The sequence below is a fragment of the Somniosus microcephalus genome, chromosome 1, assembly GCF_052327205.1.
Source record: "Somniosus microcephalus isolate GS21.2 chromosome 1, FLI_Smic_1.0, whole genome shotgun sequence".
In the NCBI taxonomy this organism is placed as follows: Eukaryota; Metazoa; Chordata; class Chondrichthyes; order Squaliformes; family Somniosidae; genus Somniosus; species Somniosus microcephalus.
This window is the reverse complement of record NC_140987.1, coordinates 212,646,903-212,663,636: the sequence shown is the minus strand read 5'-3', so window position 1 is coordinate 212,663,636 and position 16,734 is coordinate 212,646,903. Positions and strand designations below refer to the sequence as shown.

The window sequence follows — 16,734 nt, the reverse complement described above, 5'->3', positions numbered from 1 at the left end:
AAAATGTTTGCTAAGCTCCTTTTCATGAAGATGGTGCCCTATTAAGCATTTGAGATTTCAGGGTAATTTGTTTTTTTCGCCTCTTCTATCTTCTTCTACATAGGCTACCAGATAATGCTAAAGCAGATCTCTTTAGCCTAGAAGGATCTTGCCAGACATCCACACCTGTGCGAAGAAGTCCAAACCTACTGAATAGTCCATTTACTGTAATTCCTGATTTACTGTAATATTCATAAATGAGAAGACAGAAGTGCCCAGTATATTTCAAAGCAAACATTTCTTTTATTACAAGCTAATGGGGTGGAAGGGTGTGTGTGTGCGATGAGGCTTGGGTTAAGGAGTGTGCTGGTAGAGGTGAAGTGACAGATGTGGGAATGTGCGGCGGTTAGAGTGGAGGAAGGTGTTTTGGGATTGTGCAAGACAGTTGGTGTGTGTTAGCGGGGTTGTAGGCACTCTTACCCAGGGTGTAGTGTGAAGGGTTAGTAATGTGAGTGTTGCTTTAAGAGGATGAAAAGTGTGGTGGTGCCCAGGGTGGGAGGGAGGAAAGGGAGAGTGTGGTGACATGCTGCCCTTGCCTGCCCTCATGAAGTGTTTCCACTTCTTTCTGCACTGTCGATCAAACCTGGGTATGAGGAGTTGGGAGCCAGTGCCAGTGCCAGCTCCCTGCAGGCAGCACGACTAATGTTGGTGTCCAGCTCGGTGAAAGGAAGACCCAGGGGTGTGAGACTCCTGTCTCGTATGTCTTGAAGGAGGGCTTAGAGATCTTCATCAGAGAAGCCAGTTGCGCTTCTTCTACCTGTGGTGGTGCCCAATGGGCACTTAAGTGGGTATGATGGTGCCAATCTGGGCTGTTGCTGAGAGATGCCATCACGTGATTTGGTGGGAATTGGCAGCAAATCACTTGTTTGCTGCTTACCTTGCTGTCGGACAGTGTTCTGCTGCTGCTGAACATCTGTAGAGTGCTTTTAAAGAGTTAGGCCATTGTTGCACTGAAGTTTCCTGGGGATGGTGTGGGGCAGGGGGAGGGGGGCGGGGGGGAAAGTCAACAAGTTACACGGGTTCATTTTGACTTCAGGTGATAGTGTAAAACAGGCGACATCGGATTCGCCATTCCTTATACATTTCTCCCAATTTTCATTTCCAAAATCGCCCAAAGCCAAATTCCCCTCACAGTTTCTGCATTCAAGTTACATCAGAGCTTCACCAAAAATATTTAAACTAACTTCCCCCAGGAAACTTGTGTGTAACTCCCTCTACTGGTGAACTTTCCGGTGCAACAATGGCATAACTGTCATTGAGGAAATTCAGGGCCTGTAAATTGTACATTATACGTGCAACACTATAATGTGCTATGTATAAAAATTCTGCCATAAACATTTATACAGATCTCTAAAATTGGTTTCTACAATGAATACTGAAAAATTATAGATAAATATACATCAGTGACTTATGACAAAACAACAGGAAAGAGCGTGTTGTCATAACCTGTTGATATTCTTCACATTTCTCTTTTTAAGTTACATTTAGAAACAGTTTACTATGTTTCACAACTGCCAAATGAATTCAAATCCCAGCAATGGCTTAACTAATGTCATTAGGGTCAAAGGCAAAGTATTAGAATGCTGTACCATTTAGTGTCTTACAATTTGCATTAACTACACCTACAAACTGGTAGAATTAAGAATTTCCTTTGTGTGATTTAAATAATGCAGTTCAATCTGGTGTGACGGGACCTGGCTGCAGGGAGATGGACAATGCACGGTGCTCTGTGTCTCCTGCTTCAGCATTCGCCATTGCCACAGCAGCAGCAGGACATGGGAGTTCACCAGCCGAAAACACTGGAGTGCAGGAAAAATTTAGACGAGTTTCTACGGGAGGTAAAGCTACCCTCTCCTATTCATTTCATTTACTTCAGTATGTCAATGGGTTGAAAATATCAATAGAAATTGCTGGAAGAGCAGAGCAGGTTAGCGGACATCTGAAAGACAGTCGGCTACTGCAAATGCCACATTTACCTGTTTGTTTCTTCGCTCACTGTTGCCCAGGTCCTGTAACAATGATTTACATGTATTTCCCCCCAATCTCATACACTGTATTTTCTGCTCATGCTGTGGTTTCCTCTGTACTGGGGAGAGCAAAGCAGATTGGGTGGCCTCTGCCAATTTCAGTCCATGATTTCCCTGTTATCATGACAACTCCTCCCCCTTCCCCTTACCATTCTTAATCTAGTTTTTCCATCTTTGATCTCAATACAACTTTCAGGAAAAGTATCTCATCTTCCTCCTGGACATACTCATACCTTCTGGTCTGAACATTGACTTCAATATCTTCAGATCTTAGTTACCTTCCTGATTTTCTTGCGGGATTCTCTCATTCACATTCCCCTTTTTTCCCTTTCAATTTCGAGCCATGTTTAACTCCTTTTTGTTTTACTAATGCTTGTTATCATGCCTAACTGAGATGATCTTTGTACAGTACACAATCCTTTACACCTCAACCTTGCATTTTACGGTGAGTTGTGCTGCTTATATAATTGCTCAGGATGAGTTTATGACATCTGCTGTCCATCACCAAGGACTTAAAGCTACACTTGCCAGTTGCACAATGAACAACAAGTGATTACCCTCCTTTGGCAGGAAAGTAAGAAGGCTCTATGGGGGCAGAGTTGACTCCAAGATGACACACCTGGCGATAAGTGATTGAAACCATTGAGCACCTGTGGCAAACTTGATAACCTGATACCTGAGCCAGGCAAGATACTGTTAGCGATAGGCCAGCCAAGCTAGCTCATTGATGGACCTGAGGGAGGCAACCTGCCACTGGAAGCTGGGATTCTTCCCACTTCACTTCAGATAAACCCACAAGGCAGTGCCCCAATGGAGAAGTGACCAAGCCTGTTGTCTTTGTAGGCCATGAATGTAAGTGCCTATGATGTCAGCTCACATTCCACATATAATGATTATAAATCCAAGTTTCCCTTCATTTGCATATATCTCAAGTTGCAATAATAACAGATGAAGTGTTCCAATTTAGGATTTATTTACCAATGATGCAACAGCATTAAGAACAGAACTTTCCAAGCCTCCAGGCCCACAAACCTCAAACAGAATATACTAAAGAATAAGGAATATAGATACAAATAAAACTCAGTTGAACTTCATTGGGCTAGGTTGCCAGGTCTTGCATGTGCCCCATGGGCTGTATTTGGACAACCCTGCCCCAATGGGTAGGGTGGCCTTAGATAGGAAAGCAGCAGGAAGTTAATCAGCACTATGAGCTGGCAAGCTGCATGGTTTAAACCCATTAAACTTCAGCAGTACCCCTATGCACACACAGGAGGGTCTCTAAGTCTTGCCAAACAGCACCTAAGTTCTCTGGTCTTCTGAGAAGAACATGTGCTCCATCTCAATAACTTGGTCCGTCAACAAGCATAGTGCTGTGTTTTCATGCATGACAGACATCCAGTTGATCAAATAAAAACTCTTTAAATATTACAAATCTAATTACATGTATTGGTGCCTCTTTGCAAAAGTAGTCAGCATATCTGTACTCTTGATTCTTACCTATTGTTCTTTCCTCTTTGTTCTAGTCCTGTAAAGATGCTCTCGCCCCGATATTACCAATTGTAATGAATGGTCCCACTCAAAACCTTAACCAACCATTCTATCTCAGATACTGATTGATCTGCTGTGTACTTCCAGCATTTGTAGTTTCATCTCTGGTTGAAAATGTCAGATATTCTTTGCTGATAGTCATTTACTAATATAGAAAAGGTGTAATTCCTAAATGCCTTATTAATGAAAGTGAACTATAGATGTGCTGGCCCGTAACATCTGTGGGATCCTGGCAGTTACACCAGGGTCGTGATCACTGGCGCCCACCAGCACTGACCCTGTCAGAGTTTGCTGAGTCAGTGGGAAGGGGCCTAATATGCATGGATGCAAGCACCTCTGTGGACCGAGGAGCAGAGACTTCTTACATCGGTTATTCCTGCTTATCCTGCCTGATGACATCTGCCTTATAAGAGGTAGGCAGAGGTTCCTACCCTTACAAGGCATGCTGGAAAAGCCCGGGAACGGTAATGACCTGACACAACCAGGTCCCTACTGTAGGTTCCACCAGGTTCCTGCTGGAGTTACGAGAGGAGACCAGCAGGATCCCTATGGATTTTTAGAGATGCTGTCGACATTTCACAACATGCCTTTTAAGAAAGTCTTTCACTCATATACTTGCTATCCAAATGCTGTATTATTACTCACAATTTGTCCAGTATGGTTACAGCATGTGGTCTTGTGGTAACTTTTAAATACTGACAGTTCCTCACAAACCCGATCTTCTGACCAATTCCAGCTGAACAGTAGCCTGATAAGAATGCCTGTACTGGTTAAGCTTCTGAGTAACTTTTGTAAAAGAATATCATGACAATGGCAACATGTAAAGAGTTGTGGCCACTTAAAAATATGGGAACAAAAATTGTGTTAGCCTTTATGAAGCCTAATTTTTTTAAGGCATATTTGAATATTTCCAAAGGATGTTTGGGGCAAAATAAATTGGCCGGAAAAATCCAGTAGATGGCATAATAAATGTGGAAGCAGGAAACGGAGTTTACAGGTTAGTGACAGAACAGTGCAGCGCTCACATTTCCTGTTTGATAGCTGGTGATATGGAAGTGCTGCTGCATGATGTGGATGTGAGGAAGGTTGTTCTGTTTGTCACTCTAAGGTCCCACTTCAGTGGAGAGCAGGGCAACAAGCTTGGCAGGGGGTTGTGGCCAAGTTCAACATTGCATGCACTACCCACAAAACCTGGGAACAGACATGGAAGGAGTTGGTACATCTTAATGAAGCAGCTGACAGAAAACTACACAATGGTCTCAGTTACCAGGTATATGGTGCACAAAGAAATGCCGCAATGTGTTTCCAGGCAACTTGTTGCTCATTTACCGCTGACCCATGCTAAGGCCCTGATCTTAACTCCGTCCGGTTGGAGGGTAACAAGGTGAGGTGGAAACTCACCCGCTGCTCCAGAAATGAGGCCTGGGATCTTTTAACTCGTGAGCCTCATTTAAATCCCACTGGCCAACTTCTCGGGCGGAAATTGGCAGGAAGCAGGGAAAATCACATGGCCCGGAGACTGCCCACTGACACCAGGTAGGTGGCGAGATTGGCTTCAGGGGCCATCTCATGGGAGTCTCGCATTGGGGAAGGGAGAGGGAGGGTCTCGAAGGAGCGCTTGATTTTCCTGGCTCCACATGGGAAGTAAAATAAACGTATCTGTCTGGGCCTTTTCCTGTCCTGACGTGCATATGTCCCTGATTTTGGGCAGGTATCCTTACCACTTTTCAGTAGAGCAGGTTAAAATTTGGAATGGTGAGTTCCTGGTGGCTTTCTGGCGGTTAAGTAATCTGGGTGGTCTAACTGCCCACCTGCCAGGCAGATAGGGTTAAAATTCCCCCCAAGTCTCTAACCATGTAAACCCATAGGGCACACATTAATGTTGTAAATTACAACTGAAAGCCTTAGCACTCCCATATCTCCAAAGGATCTGAAATAATGAATGAATTATAACACAGCTGTATGATGAATGATCATTTAATGACATGGATAACAGGCTGTGGCTTTAGCCCATGTCTGTCATTGTGTAAATGCTCTTTCAATTGATAGCATGTCAAGACTATAGACTAAAAATTTGATTGTGCACCTGGTTTTTTGGGTGAGACTCGGGCACTGAACTGTAAACTATGATGTGCGGACTCAGTCTGCGATTGAAGTACGGCGCATGCCATATTGGTTAGGACTCTCTGTAGTCGTCCAGGGACCCCTCTTGAACCAGGCATTAGGCCCACTGCATTTTCCAGATTAGAATGCAACTGACTACAACATTCGTCGTGCATCATGCGGTCAGTTTTCTCGGGCGCACAGCAGCCAACCCAATGGTCCTTAAAGAGACTGCTGGAGACTGCCACCAAAAAGGTAAGTACAAAATTTTATATTTACCTGAATGTGGAGCCAGGAGAAGCAAGCTGGCTCCACATTAAAACTCTGGGCCGCTGACGGCTCGTTACTGTCTCCCGTCCCCCCCCCGATTGCCTCTACCCTCACCTGCACTCACCTGCTGCCCTTGTCGCGTGACCCAACCAGCCAATCTCACTCCTTTCCACGACCGGCAAGCTGCCTCTGAGAAGTGGAGTCACTGTTGTAATGTAGGCAAGCATGGCAGCCAATTTGTGCACAGCAAGGTCCCACAAACAGCAAATGAGATGACTGACTAGTGATTCTGTTTTTGGTGGTTTGGTTAATGGAGGGATGGTGGTCTTTTCTTTTTTTTAAATTGTGCGGTGGGATCTATTACATCCACATGAACAGGCACATGGGGTCTCACTTTAATGTCTCCTCTGAAAAATGGTTTCTCGCACAAAGCAGCATTGCCTTAGTCCTGCACTGATGTATTGGGCTATATATGTGGATCTTGCTGTTCCGCAGAACTCTAGGAAAGTGTTTCTGTACTGTCAGTTTCCCTGTGATATTAATAACTATGATTCTGTTGCTATTTGCTCCATGATCTAGAAACAGAGGAAAATAGATTTAACACTTGGGAAAAAAATCCCAAAAGGACTTTAGAATATTTTCTTTCTACACCTTTATATTGGGACTACTTGTAGTTTTCCTTTAACATATCGCAATAATGGACAGAAAAGCTACTGGGCAGGACTTCTGCCCAAACATCGGAGAGTGAAATGTGCCTGCTAAAAACCTTCATTACATGCTGTATGTATTCTTAGCAGGGCTCCTACTTAACAGAAGAGCGAGTGATTGGTGCATGCGATCAGCCCCAACTGAAATCTGCACAGAGTACATTTTCAGCATTGACTGGCAGGATTGCTAGCCAAGCAGTTTCCCGGTTCCAGCTTGTGCAGATCAAGCCATCAAGAGCAATACTACCTGGTAGAAAATTCACCCACCGGTTTCAGTCAAATGGAACTGGTTTACATATTTGGGGGCATGGTACAAATAAAGAAGCTGGCACTCTTTGGCACAGAAAAAATGCTACTGACCACAGAGAGATGTTTCAAAACATGACAGCATCGTGGTCAAGAAAGTTGATGAATAAGCAAAAGTGACTGTAGCTACAGATGACAAGAACATGGATGGGTGACCTGTAAAATAGCTAGGAAATCTAAACTACAACAGGTTGAGAAACGCATATCAATTGCCCAGGGCAACAGGGCATCTAGTCCAAATTGCCTAAGAATAAATTGGTCCAAAGTGAAGATAACCACATCTCAATATTACTATCTGCAAATGGGTCTGGTAAGTAATATATGTAATGACCACTGACTGCTTTAGTTAAAAATAAATAATATAATTTCACCATACCTATGTCCATGAAGTATTCAACCACATGCACGCCAACAATATTTAGTAAACCTTTATAGATCCTCAGATATAATGTCCTGTTTCCATAATGAGTGGCTCTCTGTTTTTTCATACTTCATACATAGTCCAAAATCCTATATTGCATATCGTCACTTATGTCTTCACAGATCATATCATCATTTCCACTTATTGAGTTGCTCAAGAGCCCATCAGCATTTCAGAGAAGGAGAGTGCATCTGATGAAAATAGTTTCAAGATAATGAACATACAGCAGGCCCATAAGACACAGTATCTGGGTGCACTCTAGTGAATGCATTGCTGAATAACAGGAAGACCTGATACCTGTGGCTGGATCATCCATAGGGCCATTTTTAGATTAAACCCTACAAGCCAGAGCATCTACTACAGAAGCCCAGGGGATATATCAGTACAGTTGACAGGTACTGACCCTACAATACCCCCACCTCACAGAAGAAGACTATTCGCCTGATTTGTGAAGTGGTGAAAATTCCGCATCCCAATGTGCAATCCAATACTTCAAGATTCACAGTGGCATGACCTTATTGTATACTGTTTTTCAGTTTGGGATGGTACAATTAGCAAAGTACGTTGGCTCTCTAGTCAATCTATTGACAATATTGGTGCAAATCCTTCCCCCCTCATCTCTGGGATTAGAAAGCATTGGAAACTTTCTAATTATCCTTTAGAGGTCTGTCTGAGAGTGATGGGGGGCAAACATCCAGTTCCAGCTAATCCAGAGTGTTACTCTATGGAGAACTCGTCAAGTGGAAGCTCCGCTCAAAGCCTGGCAGCCAGTTCCTCAGTATATTAGTAAATAGAATACATGTAGGCAATTTCAATTCCAGCCTCAACATGTTCTAAGTTGATTAATTTAAGTGGCTAAGTTTTGTTAGTTCTTAGAACAGTTCTTCAAGGGAACAAGTTATTTCAGAAAGAAACACTAGTAGAATCAGCGCAGCCCTTCAGAAGTATACCTCGATTGGCCAGGCATGCACTGGTGACCACTAAGGGGCAGCTCATGGCACAAAGTACTCCTCTTGCCAACTGAAGGAAGAAATGTGGTACTGGTGAGCAAATCAGACAAAATTAAGTATCAACAAAGCAACAATTTGCACTTTCATTAATCTTTTGAGGATTGTAGCAACATTTCTGCACCATGTTCCATCTCTTCTGTCTGATGGTGTCAGAGGTGCTGTCTTTCGGATGAGATGTTAAACCAAGGCCTTTTCTGCTCTCTCAGGTGGACATAAAAGACCCCATGACATTATTTTGAAGAAGAGCAGGGGAAGTTATCCCCAGTGTCCTGGGCAATATTTATCCCTCAATCAACATTACAAAAACAGATTATCTGGCTATTATCACATTGCTGTTTGTGGGAGCTTGCTGTGCGCAAATTGGCTGCCGCATTTCCCACATTACAACAGTGACTCCAGTTCAAAAGTACTACATTGGCTGTAAAGCGCTTTGGGACGACGTGAAAGGCGCTATATAAATGCAAGTCTTTCTTTTTGTTTCTTTTACTTTTACTGCAGGGGCTGCTATTTGCAGTCATATTGAATCCTGTGGCAAGAAAACTGGGCCACTCGCGCTCCTGGGGGAGAGGGTGCAAAGCTTACACCAGGAGCCTGAATTTGTAAAATTTCCATAATACACTGATTGTATATTTGCCTTCCTAACCAGGCAGAAACGTTGCAGAACCTTTACTAAGAAGATCAAAGCAGTTGCATAGAGTCCATGATGCGGTAGATTATTCCATTATATCTTCTGTTCTTGCATTTATGTCACATTCAGTGAGTGATTGTTTGTGTGAACCCTTAGGAAATACCACATCAATGTTCATGAGACTGATCAGATAATCCAGTGTTCGCTGTAACTAGTAATCTTGTGTTAATTTTGAAAAGTCAAACCCTCCAATTTAAAGAAGTTGAAAAAGTCAATTCCCCATTCCAAAAACAGACTATTAAAAAAAATTTTCTGTGCAGTATTTATTTTGCTTTTTATGCAATAGTCCCTTTCAATGTTGTTTACTTTTTCTTTCTGTTCTTTCTGTAAAACAATCTCACTCCTGATTCGCCGCTTCTTTTTGTCATTACACATTAAAAAAAAAGTAATTTGCCCTGAAATCTGCAGAGGTCCATTTGTTTCCTGCTGCAACTGGTGGGCAACCGGCAGAACCATAGAAACATAGAAGACAGGAGCAGGAGTAGGCCATTCGGCCCCTCGAGCCTGCTCTGCCATTCAATGAGACCATGGCTGATCATCCAAATTCAGTACCCTGTCCCTGCTTTCTCCCCATACCCCTTGATCCCTTTAACCTTAAGAAATATATCCAACTCCTTCTTGAATATATTTAATGAATTGGCCTCTACTGCCTTCTGTGGTAGAAAATTCCACAGGTTCACCACTCTCTGGGTGAAGAAATTCCTCCTCATCTCTGTCCTAAATGGCTTACCCCTTATCCTTAGACTGTGACCCCTGGTTCTGGACTCCCCGACCATCGGGAACATCCTTCCTGCATCTAGTCTGTCCAGTCCTGTCAGAATTTTATAAGTTTCAATGAGATCCCCTCTCATTCTTCTAAACTCCAGCGAGTATAAGCCCAGTTGACCCAATCTCTCCTCATACGTCATTCCTGCCATCCCAGGTATCAGCCTGGTGAACCTTCGCTGAACTCCTTCCATGGCAAGAACATCCTTCCTCAGATAAGGCGACCAAAACTGCACACAATACTCAAGATGTGGTCTCACCAAGACCCTGTACAATTGCAGCAAGACATCCTTGTTCCTGTACTCAAACCCTCTCACTACGAAGGCCAACATACCATTTGCCTTCTTAACCGCCTGCTGCACCTGCATGCTTACCTTCAGCGATTGGTGCACAAGGACACCCAGGTCTCGTTGCACTTCCACTTCTCCCAATCTATTGCCATTCAGATAATAATCTGCCTTCCTGTTTTTGACACCAAAGTGGATAACCTCGCATTTATCCATGTTATATTGCATCTGCCATGCTTCTGCCCAATCACCCAACCTGTCCAAATCATCCTGGAGTTTCTCAGCATCCTCCTCACAGCACACACGCCCACCCAGCTTTGTGACGTCTGCAAATTTGGAGATATTACATCTAGTTCCCTTGTCTAGATCATTAATATATATTGTGAATAGCTGGGGTCCAAGGACCGATCCCTGCGGTACTGCATTAGTCACTGCCTGCCACTCGGAAAAAGACCCGTTTATTCCGACTCTTTGCTTTCTGTCTGCAACCAGTTCTCTATCCAAGTCAATACCTTGCCCCCAATCCCATGTGCCTTAACTTTACACGCTAATCTCTTATGTGGGACCTTATCGAAAGCCTTCTGAAAGTCCAAATACACCACATCCACTGGTTATCCCTTATCTATTTTACCAGTTACATCCTCAAAAAATTCCAGTAGATTAGTCAAGCACGATTTACCTTTTGTAAACCCATGTTGACTTTGTCCGATCCTGTCACTATTTTCCAAGTGCTCTGCGATTACATCTTTTATAACGGACTCTAGCATTTTCCCCACTACCAATGTCAGGCTTACCGGTCTGTCATTCCCCATTTTCTCTCTACCAGCTTTTTTGAATAGTGGGGTAACATTAGCTACCCTCCAATCCATGGGTACTGTTCCAGATTCCATCGAATGTTGGAAGATGATCAGCAATGGATCTACTATTTCTAGGGACTGCAACAAATTACAAGGAGACATTAACAAATTTGCAGAATGGGCATATAATTGGCAAATGAATTTCAACACAGATAAGTGTGAGGTATAACATTTTGGTCAGAAAAAATAAAGAGGTCACATATTACTTGGAAAATAAGAATCTAAATGGAGTAGAGGAACAAAGGGATCTCGGCGTACAAATACACAAATCACTAAAACTAGCAACGCAGGTTAATCAGGCCATAAAAGAGCAAACCAAGCAATAGGGTTTACTTCTAGAGGGATAAAATTGAGAAGTAGAGAAGTTATACTAAACCTGAATCGAACCTTGGTTAGACCATACTTGGAGTGCTGTGTACAATTCTGGTCGGCATATTATAAAAAGGATATAGAGGCACTGGAGAGGGTGCAAAAAAGATTTACAAGACTGGTGCCAGAAATGCGAGGTTATACTTATCAGAAAAGGATGAATAGGCTGGGTCTCTTTTCTCTTGAAAAGAGAAGGCTGAGGGGTGACCTAATAGAGGTCTTTTAAATTATGAAAGGTTTTGATAGCGTAGACACAGAGAGAGTGTTTCCACTTGTAGGGAAGAGCATAACTAGAGGCCATCAATATAAGATAGTCACCAAGAAATCAAATAGGGAATTCAGAAGAAACTTCTTTACCCAGATAGTGGTGAGAATGTGGAACTCACTACCACAGGGAGTGGTTGAAGCAAATAGTATAGATGCATTTAAGGGGAGGCTAGATAAGCATATGAGGGAGAAGGGAATAGAGGATTATGCTGCTAGATTTAGATGAGGAAAGACAGAAGGAGGCTCAAGTGGAGCATAAACGCCAGCATGAACTGGTTGGGCCGAATGGCCTGTTTCTGTGCTGTATACTCTATGTAATTCTATGTAAAAAAAAAGGGAGAAATAGCAGAAACATAGTATTGTGCTTCAACCTTAAGGACCTTTACAGTCAGTTTTTTTTGCTGATTTAATAACCCAGGTATTTTCAAGTGCTCTTCAGTTTTTGACTGGGAATTTCCACGGAGCTGCTCCCGCTCTGCTCCACTGCTGTAACTTCACCGGTGGAAACCCCGTTTGCAAACATAAATAGGATTTCCATCGTATTCCCTGCAAAGTTAGAGTGGAGGAGCAGGAACAGCACCAAGGAAATACCCAGCCTTTATTTTTAGCATCAAAAACCAGGGGAAGAAATTAGATCCAAAAATCTGGGTAATTTGGAGGAAATAAGTAAAAATCACTTCATTTTGAACCTCAAGGAAACAAGCAAGAGACCAACAAAAAGGCACTAAATCACAACCTTCAATTATTTACACAGTTCACAACATAACTTTTATGGGCCTCAGTGGCAGTTCCAAAAGTTCAGGCAAGCGTCTGCTCGCAGCACTTGCATCAAACTGTGTTTGCCCAGGTTTGTTCACCTGGAATCTTGGATGGAGTCATGTCTGGAACGGCCCAGAAATTTGGGTCGGGGGCTTCGCGGGTGCAAGCCCCCGACCTGCACTTAACTTGCGCGCCGGCCGTTGAGCTGTGGGCCCGCGTGGCATTCCGATCCTGGGCCTCCTCCAACTGCCGGCGCACAGTGCTTGCGTATCCCAGGGGCACAGTTAGTTCGATGCGTCCCCTGGGATCACGTGGGCCATGGAGAGCCAATGGTAGCAGGGAAATGCCCATTCATAAAATTGACAGGAAGAGCTGTCAAAACTAGAAATACTATAAGCCCCAAAACATCACTAAAACTTCAAATAATTTTTTTTTTAAATCACATTTTTAAAATAACCATAAATTACATAAAATAACTATTTTAAACAATAATTTAAATTTTTGAAAAAATTAATTACATTTTCTAACGGGGCTAAAAATAAACTTACCTTTCTTTAAAGTATTTAAAAATAATAAACCTGTGGAAATTTTTTAAATTAATTCACCACTTACCTTGTTAAAAGCAGGCCTTGCGTCTGCTTTTTACATGTGTAACTCCTGGAGACCTACCCTCCCGGAGAAACCTGCAAAAAAACCGTAAGTTCCATGCGCACGCGCTGCCTCTCCGGCGTACGCGTTCGACCTCTGAACCCTTTTAAGGGAACGGAAGTTCCAGTTTCCCGCGCATGCGCAGTGCATGCACGAAACCGGCACTTCCGTTGGGCCTACAGGTGAGTACCCTGTGTGCACTCACCCGTGGAGGCCCGAATTTCTGGGATATCTCAGTATCAGCTAAGCCAGATGAAACACTGAGGTAACTGCAACAGATTAATGGGAACAAAAAATAACAGCAATTTATAATTTTTTAATTCCTTTTTAAATTGTTCGGGTAGGCACTATTGTGGTCAGCAATAGGAGGTCTTTACAGGGCAGCCTTTTGTTTTTGATTTTGAATTGTTATTCAGCTTGCATTTTACCACCATTAAAGCTTCACATGGCATGGTGCAGGCAGGAAGGAAATCGCATAATCCTCGTCATTACACAATTACAATCCACCAACCTGAAAAAAACCAGGAACGTATCAGTGAAAATTTGTAAAAATCACAATTTTAATAAGGCCCACATGCCAACCGTGGCTTTTACAACCCTCTGTCACATCAACATCTTCAGCAGAGAGGAGGGGAACAGCAGACTCTTTGGGGTCGATTTTAGTTCAGGTGCGGGGAATTGGCGGTTTCCCCGAATTTAGTGATTCCGACACGATTGTAAATGGGTCTGTGAGATTGATGCAAATTTAACACAATTGGCCAATTGATTTCCAGCGTGTGGGAAGCCTTGGCAATTGAGTATTTCCAGTCAGAAAGTCGCAGAATATGACGTAATCATTGCTGTTGCTTTTAAGGTCCACAGCAAGCCTTGCTTCCTCTGCAGGCTTCCAACCTTCAACATTAAGATGGCACAGGAGCCTGCAGGAGGAACGGCCAGCGGCAGGGCCAGATCTGCGCCCAAATTTGATGAGGCTTCACTACAGGCATTATTTGATGGTGCTGGGGCCCACAGGGAGGTCCTCTTCCCTTCTTCAGGGAGGAAGAGGCCTCCCAGCCAGACTAAGGCTGTGTGGCTAGAGGTGGCAGGTCAAGTCAACTCCTTGGGGCTGACACGAAGAACATGGTTGCAGTGCAGGAAAAGATTCCATGACCTTCTTCGCACTGGAAAAGTAAGTACTGTATGATGTTTCCATCACCCTCAATCTGATCCCCATTGCCTTTCCTCACCAGCACTCAGCTTTAGCAATCTCTTCCTCCACATCCCACTAGATACTCACATCCATGCACCCTTACCCATTCCCTCTCTCTCTATGCTCACAATCACATAACTGTTCCACCATGCAGCCCTCACACTCCCCTCTCACTCTGATGCTTTGAGCACAACTGACAACACACTGGGAGGGCCCTTGGTCTTGCAACCTCACTCCATCTTTGTCTCCTTCTAAGTATCTATGCTATGCAATCTCTGCACTCACTCCTTCATTCTCACTCAACCTCCACTTGTCCCCCTCATTGCAGGAAAAGAGAGCTCACAACAGAAGAGAGCGAGCCAGGACAGGAGGAGGGCTGCCCTCATTAGCCCAGCTCACCCCCTGGGAGGAAGGCGTCCTGGAGATTGCCGGGGCTGACCGAGATGTGGACATTAGGGAAGGACAGGCAGGAGCATCCCCGCAAGCTGGAGACAGAATAGTTTTCCATCTCTCTCATTGGCATTGCATGAGTCGCTGATAATGATTCTGAAGCTATATCATATGGACTTCTGATCATCTGCAAAATGCAAAGTGCATGTAACCTTGGCATCACATCTCTAACTTTTTCCTTGACTCCCCCACAGGACCATCGAGAGCCCCCGTCCCCACTGCGCAGGAGGAGGGGCCTGAGCAGCCAGACTCCTCAGAGGAATCTGCAACCTCTGAGGGCGCAGCGTCAGCAGAAATAAGCGCACCCAGCACCAGCGCAGACACTCACACCTCGGTGGGACTTTCGGGACATAGAGTAGTGTTGCCACCTGGTGTATCACAGCTCACAAGTGAGCATCAGCAGATTGTGGAGACAGGGACAGCAGTGGAGAGTCCTCGTCGGAGGGCGCAGAACTCTGCCAGCTCGGCTCAGCTGCATGTCGACCCTTTGCCTCTGGGTCCATCCGTAAGATCAGAGGTGATGGAACTCCAGGCACAGATGCAGGAGTCTCTGGCAGGTTTGCCTCTAGGGTCACTGCGAGTGTGGAGTAAATGGAGGAGTCCACAGCGAACATGAGCAGAGCCTTTGTGGAGTCAGTGGCGCATGAACGCATCAACACGGAAAGGACGGCCACCTACGTGGAAATGATTGCTGCCTCCATGGTAAGGCTGGCTACGGTAGAGGAGAGGAGGGCTACGGCCATGGAGGAGGTTAGTCGCCAGGGTATGGAAAACATAGTGAGTGTTCAGAATAGAATGACATCTCTTGAGGAGTGATGGGCATCTATTGAACAGAGAAAACAGACCTTCATGGAAGTCCTTCTGAGTAGGACTGCCATTGCAGATACGGGTCCCCATGGCCCCCCTGATGTGCAGCAAGGTGCTCTCAAGCCACTTGCAGGCACTGAGGGGGACCTGACCCATGAGAGGGAGGTTGGTGGCAGACCTCAAGGAAGTGGGGGCTCCTCTCCAAGCGCTCACACTTCCATGCCACTGCAGAGCCCTCGGTCAGAGTCCCGCCGGAGTACACACCCAACGGAGATAGAGGTCTCAACCCATGCACAGCCGCAGGAGTAGCAGACTGCTGACGAGCCTTCAAAGGCTCACCACCCCAGAGTACACCCGAAAAAGGTGTCGAGATAGGAGCAGCAGGAAAGTGAGCAAGGGGCCTTCACATCTGCTGAAGCCACAGGGGAAACACCACGTAGGAGCATGCGTAAGAGAAAGATACTGCACAAATAGTCACAGGGGTAGTCACTTGGGTGAAATGTGTTTATTTTAAAAATGCCATCAGTTGGTTATTGTAAATAAAATTTCTGATGGCAACTTCTGCAGTTGTGGCATGTGTCATTTCACGAATGGGGCTGGAGGTCCTCTAATGCCAAGAGGGGAAGGAAAAAAAGGCCTCCCATGCTTCTGGTAGATGCCTCAGTTGAGGAAGCGCTGAGTGAGGGTGTCGAGAGGGGTCTTGCAGGAGGTCACACTGGAGATGGGTGTCAGACTCCAAACTTCCACAGCAGTGGTTATGCCTTCTAAAAGTTTCCCCAGACCTGAGACAACAAAGTCCTGCCACCTGCAAATGATGACTGATCAAATATCCTCTTTAATGTTGGACCTGCAGCTGATAGTCAGCAAGCCAATAGTGTTCACGCCAGGTTTCACAGACGTCATCCCCACCAGGCGCATTTTACGTGGGAAAAGGGTTAAACAGGCAAGGGCCTGTTAAAATGGGATTATAAAGGCCAACCAGTGCTGTTTAAGGGCCCTAAAGACCAGTCCCGCCTGTTGCAGGCGGGACTGATTCAGGTCAATCAGACACACCTAGGTTAAAATGGCGTGGAGGCAGGAACCAGGCGGGGGGGGGGTGGTGGTTCGTGACCCCAGGTTTTGCGATTTTAACCCCCCGCACGCCTAAAAGCCCGCCTCATGGCCCAATGAATTTGTAATTTGTTCTGTGCATGCTTTTCTTTGCAAGAAAAATCTGA

At 44.7% G+C, this 16,734-nt stretch overlaps 1 protein-coding gene across 4 annotated transcripts in view; it reads left to right on the top strand.

The window, feature by feature from the left end:
* Positions 1–16,734, top strand: part of LOC147124570 (ras-specific guanine nucleotide-releasing factor 2-like) — a 361,280-nt gene that overhangs the window by 248,687 nt on the left and 95,859 nt on the right. For all 4 annotated transcript variants that reach the window (XM_085989546.1, XM_085989542.1, XM_085989537.1 and 1 more), the window contains one exon: positions 1,713–1,877. In XM_085989546.1, coding sequence (XP_085845672.1) covers positions 1,713–1,877 — 165 coding nt within the window. The remainder of the gene's footprint in view (positions 1–1,712; positions 1,878–16,734) is intronic.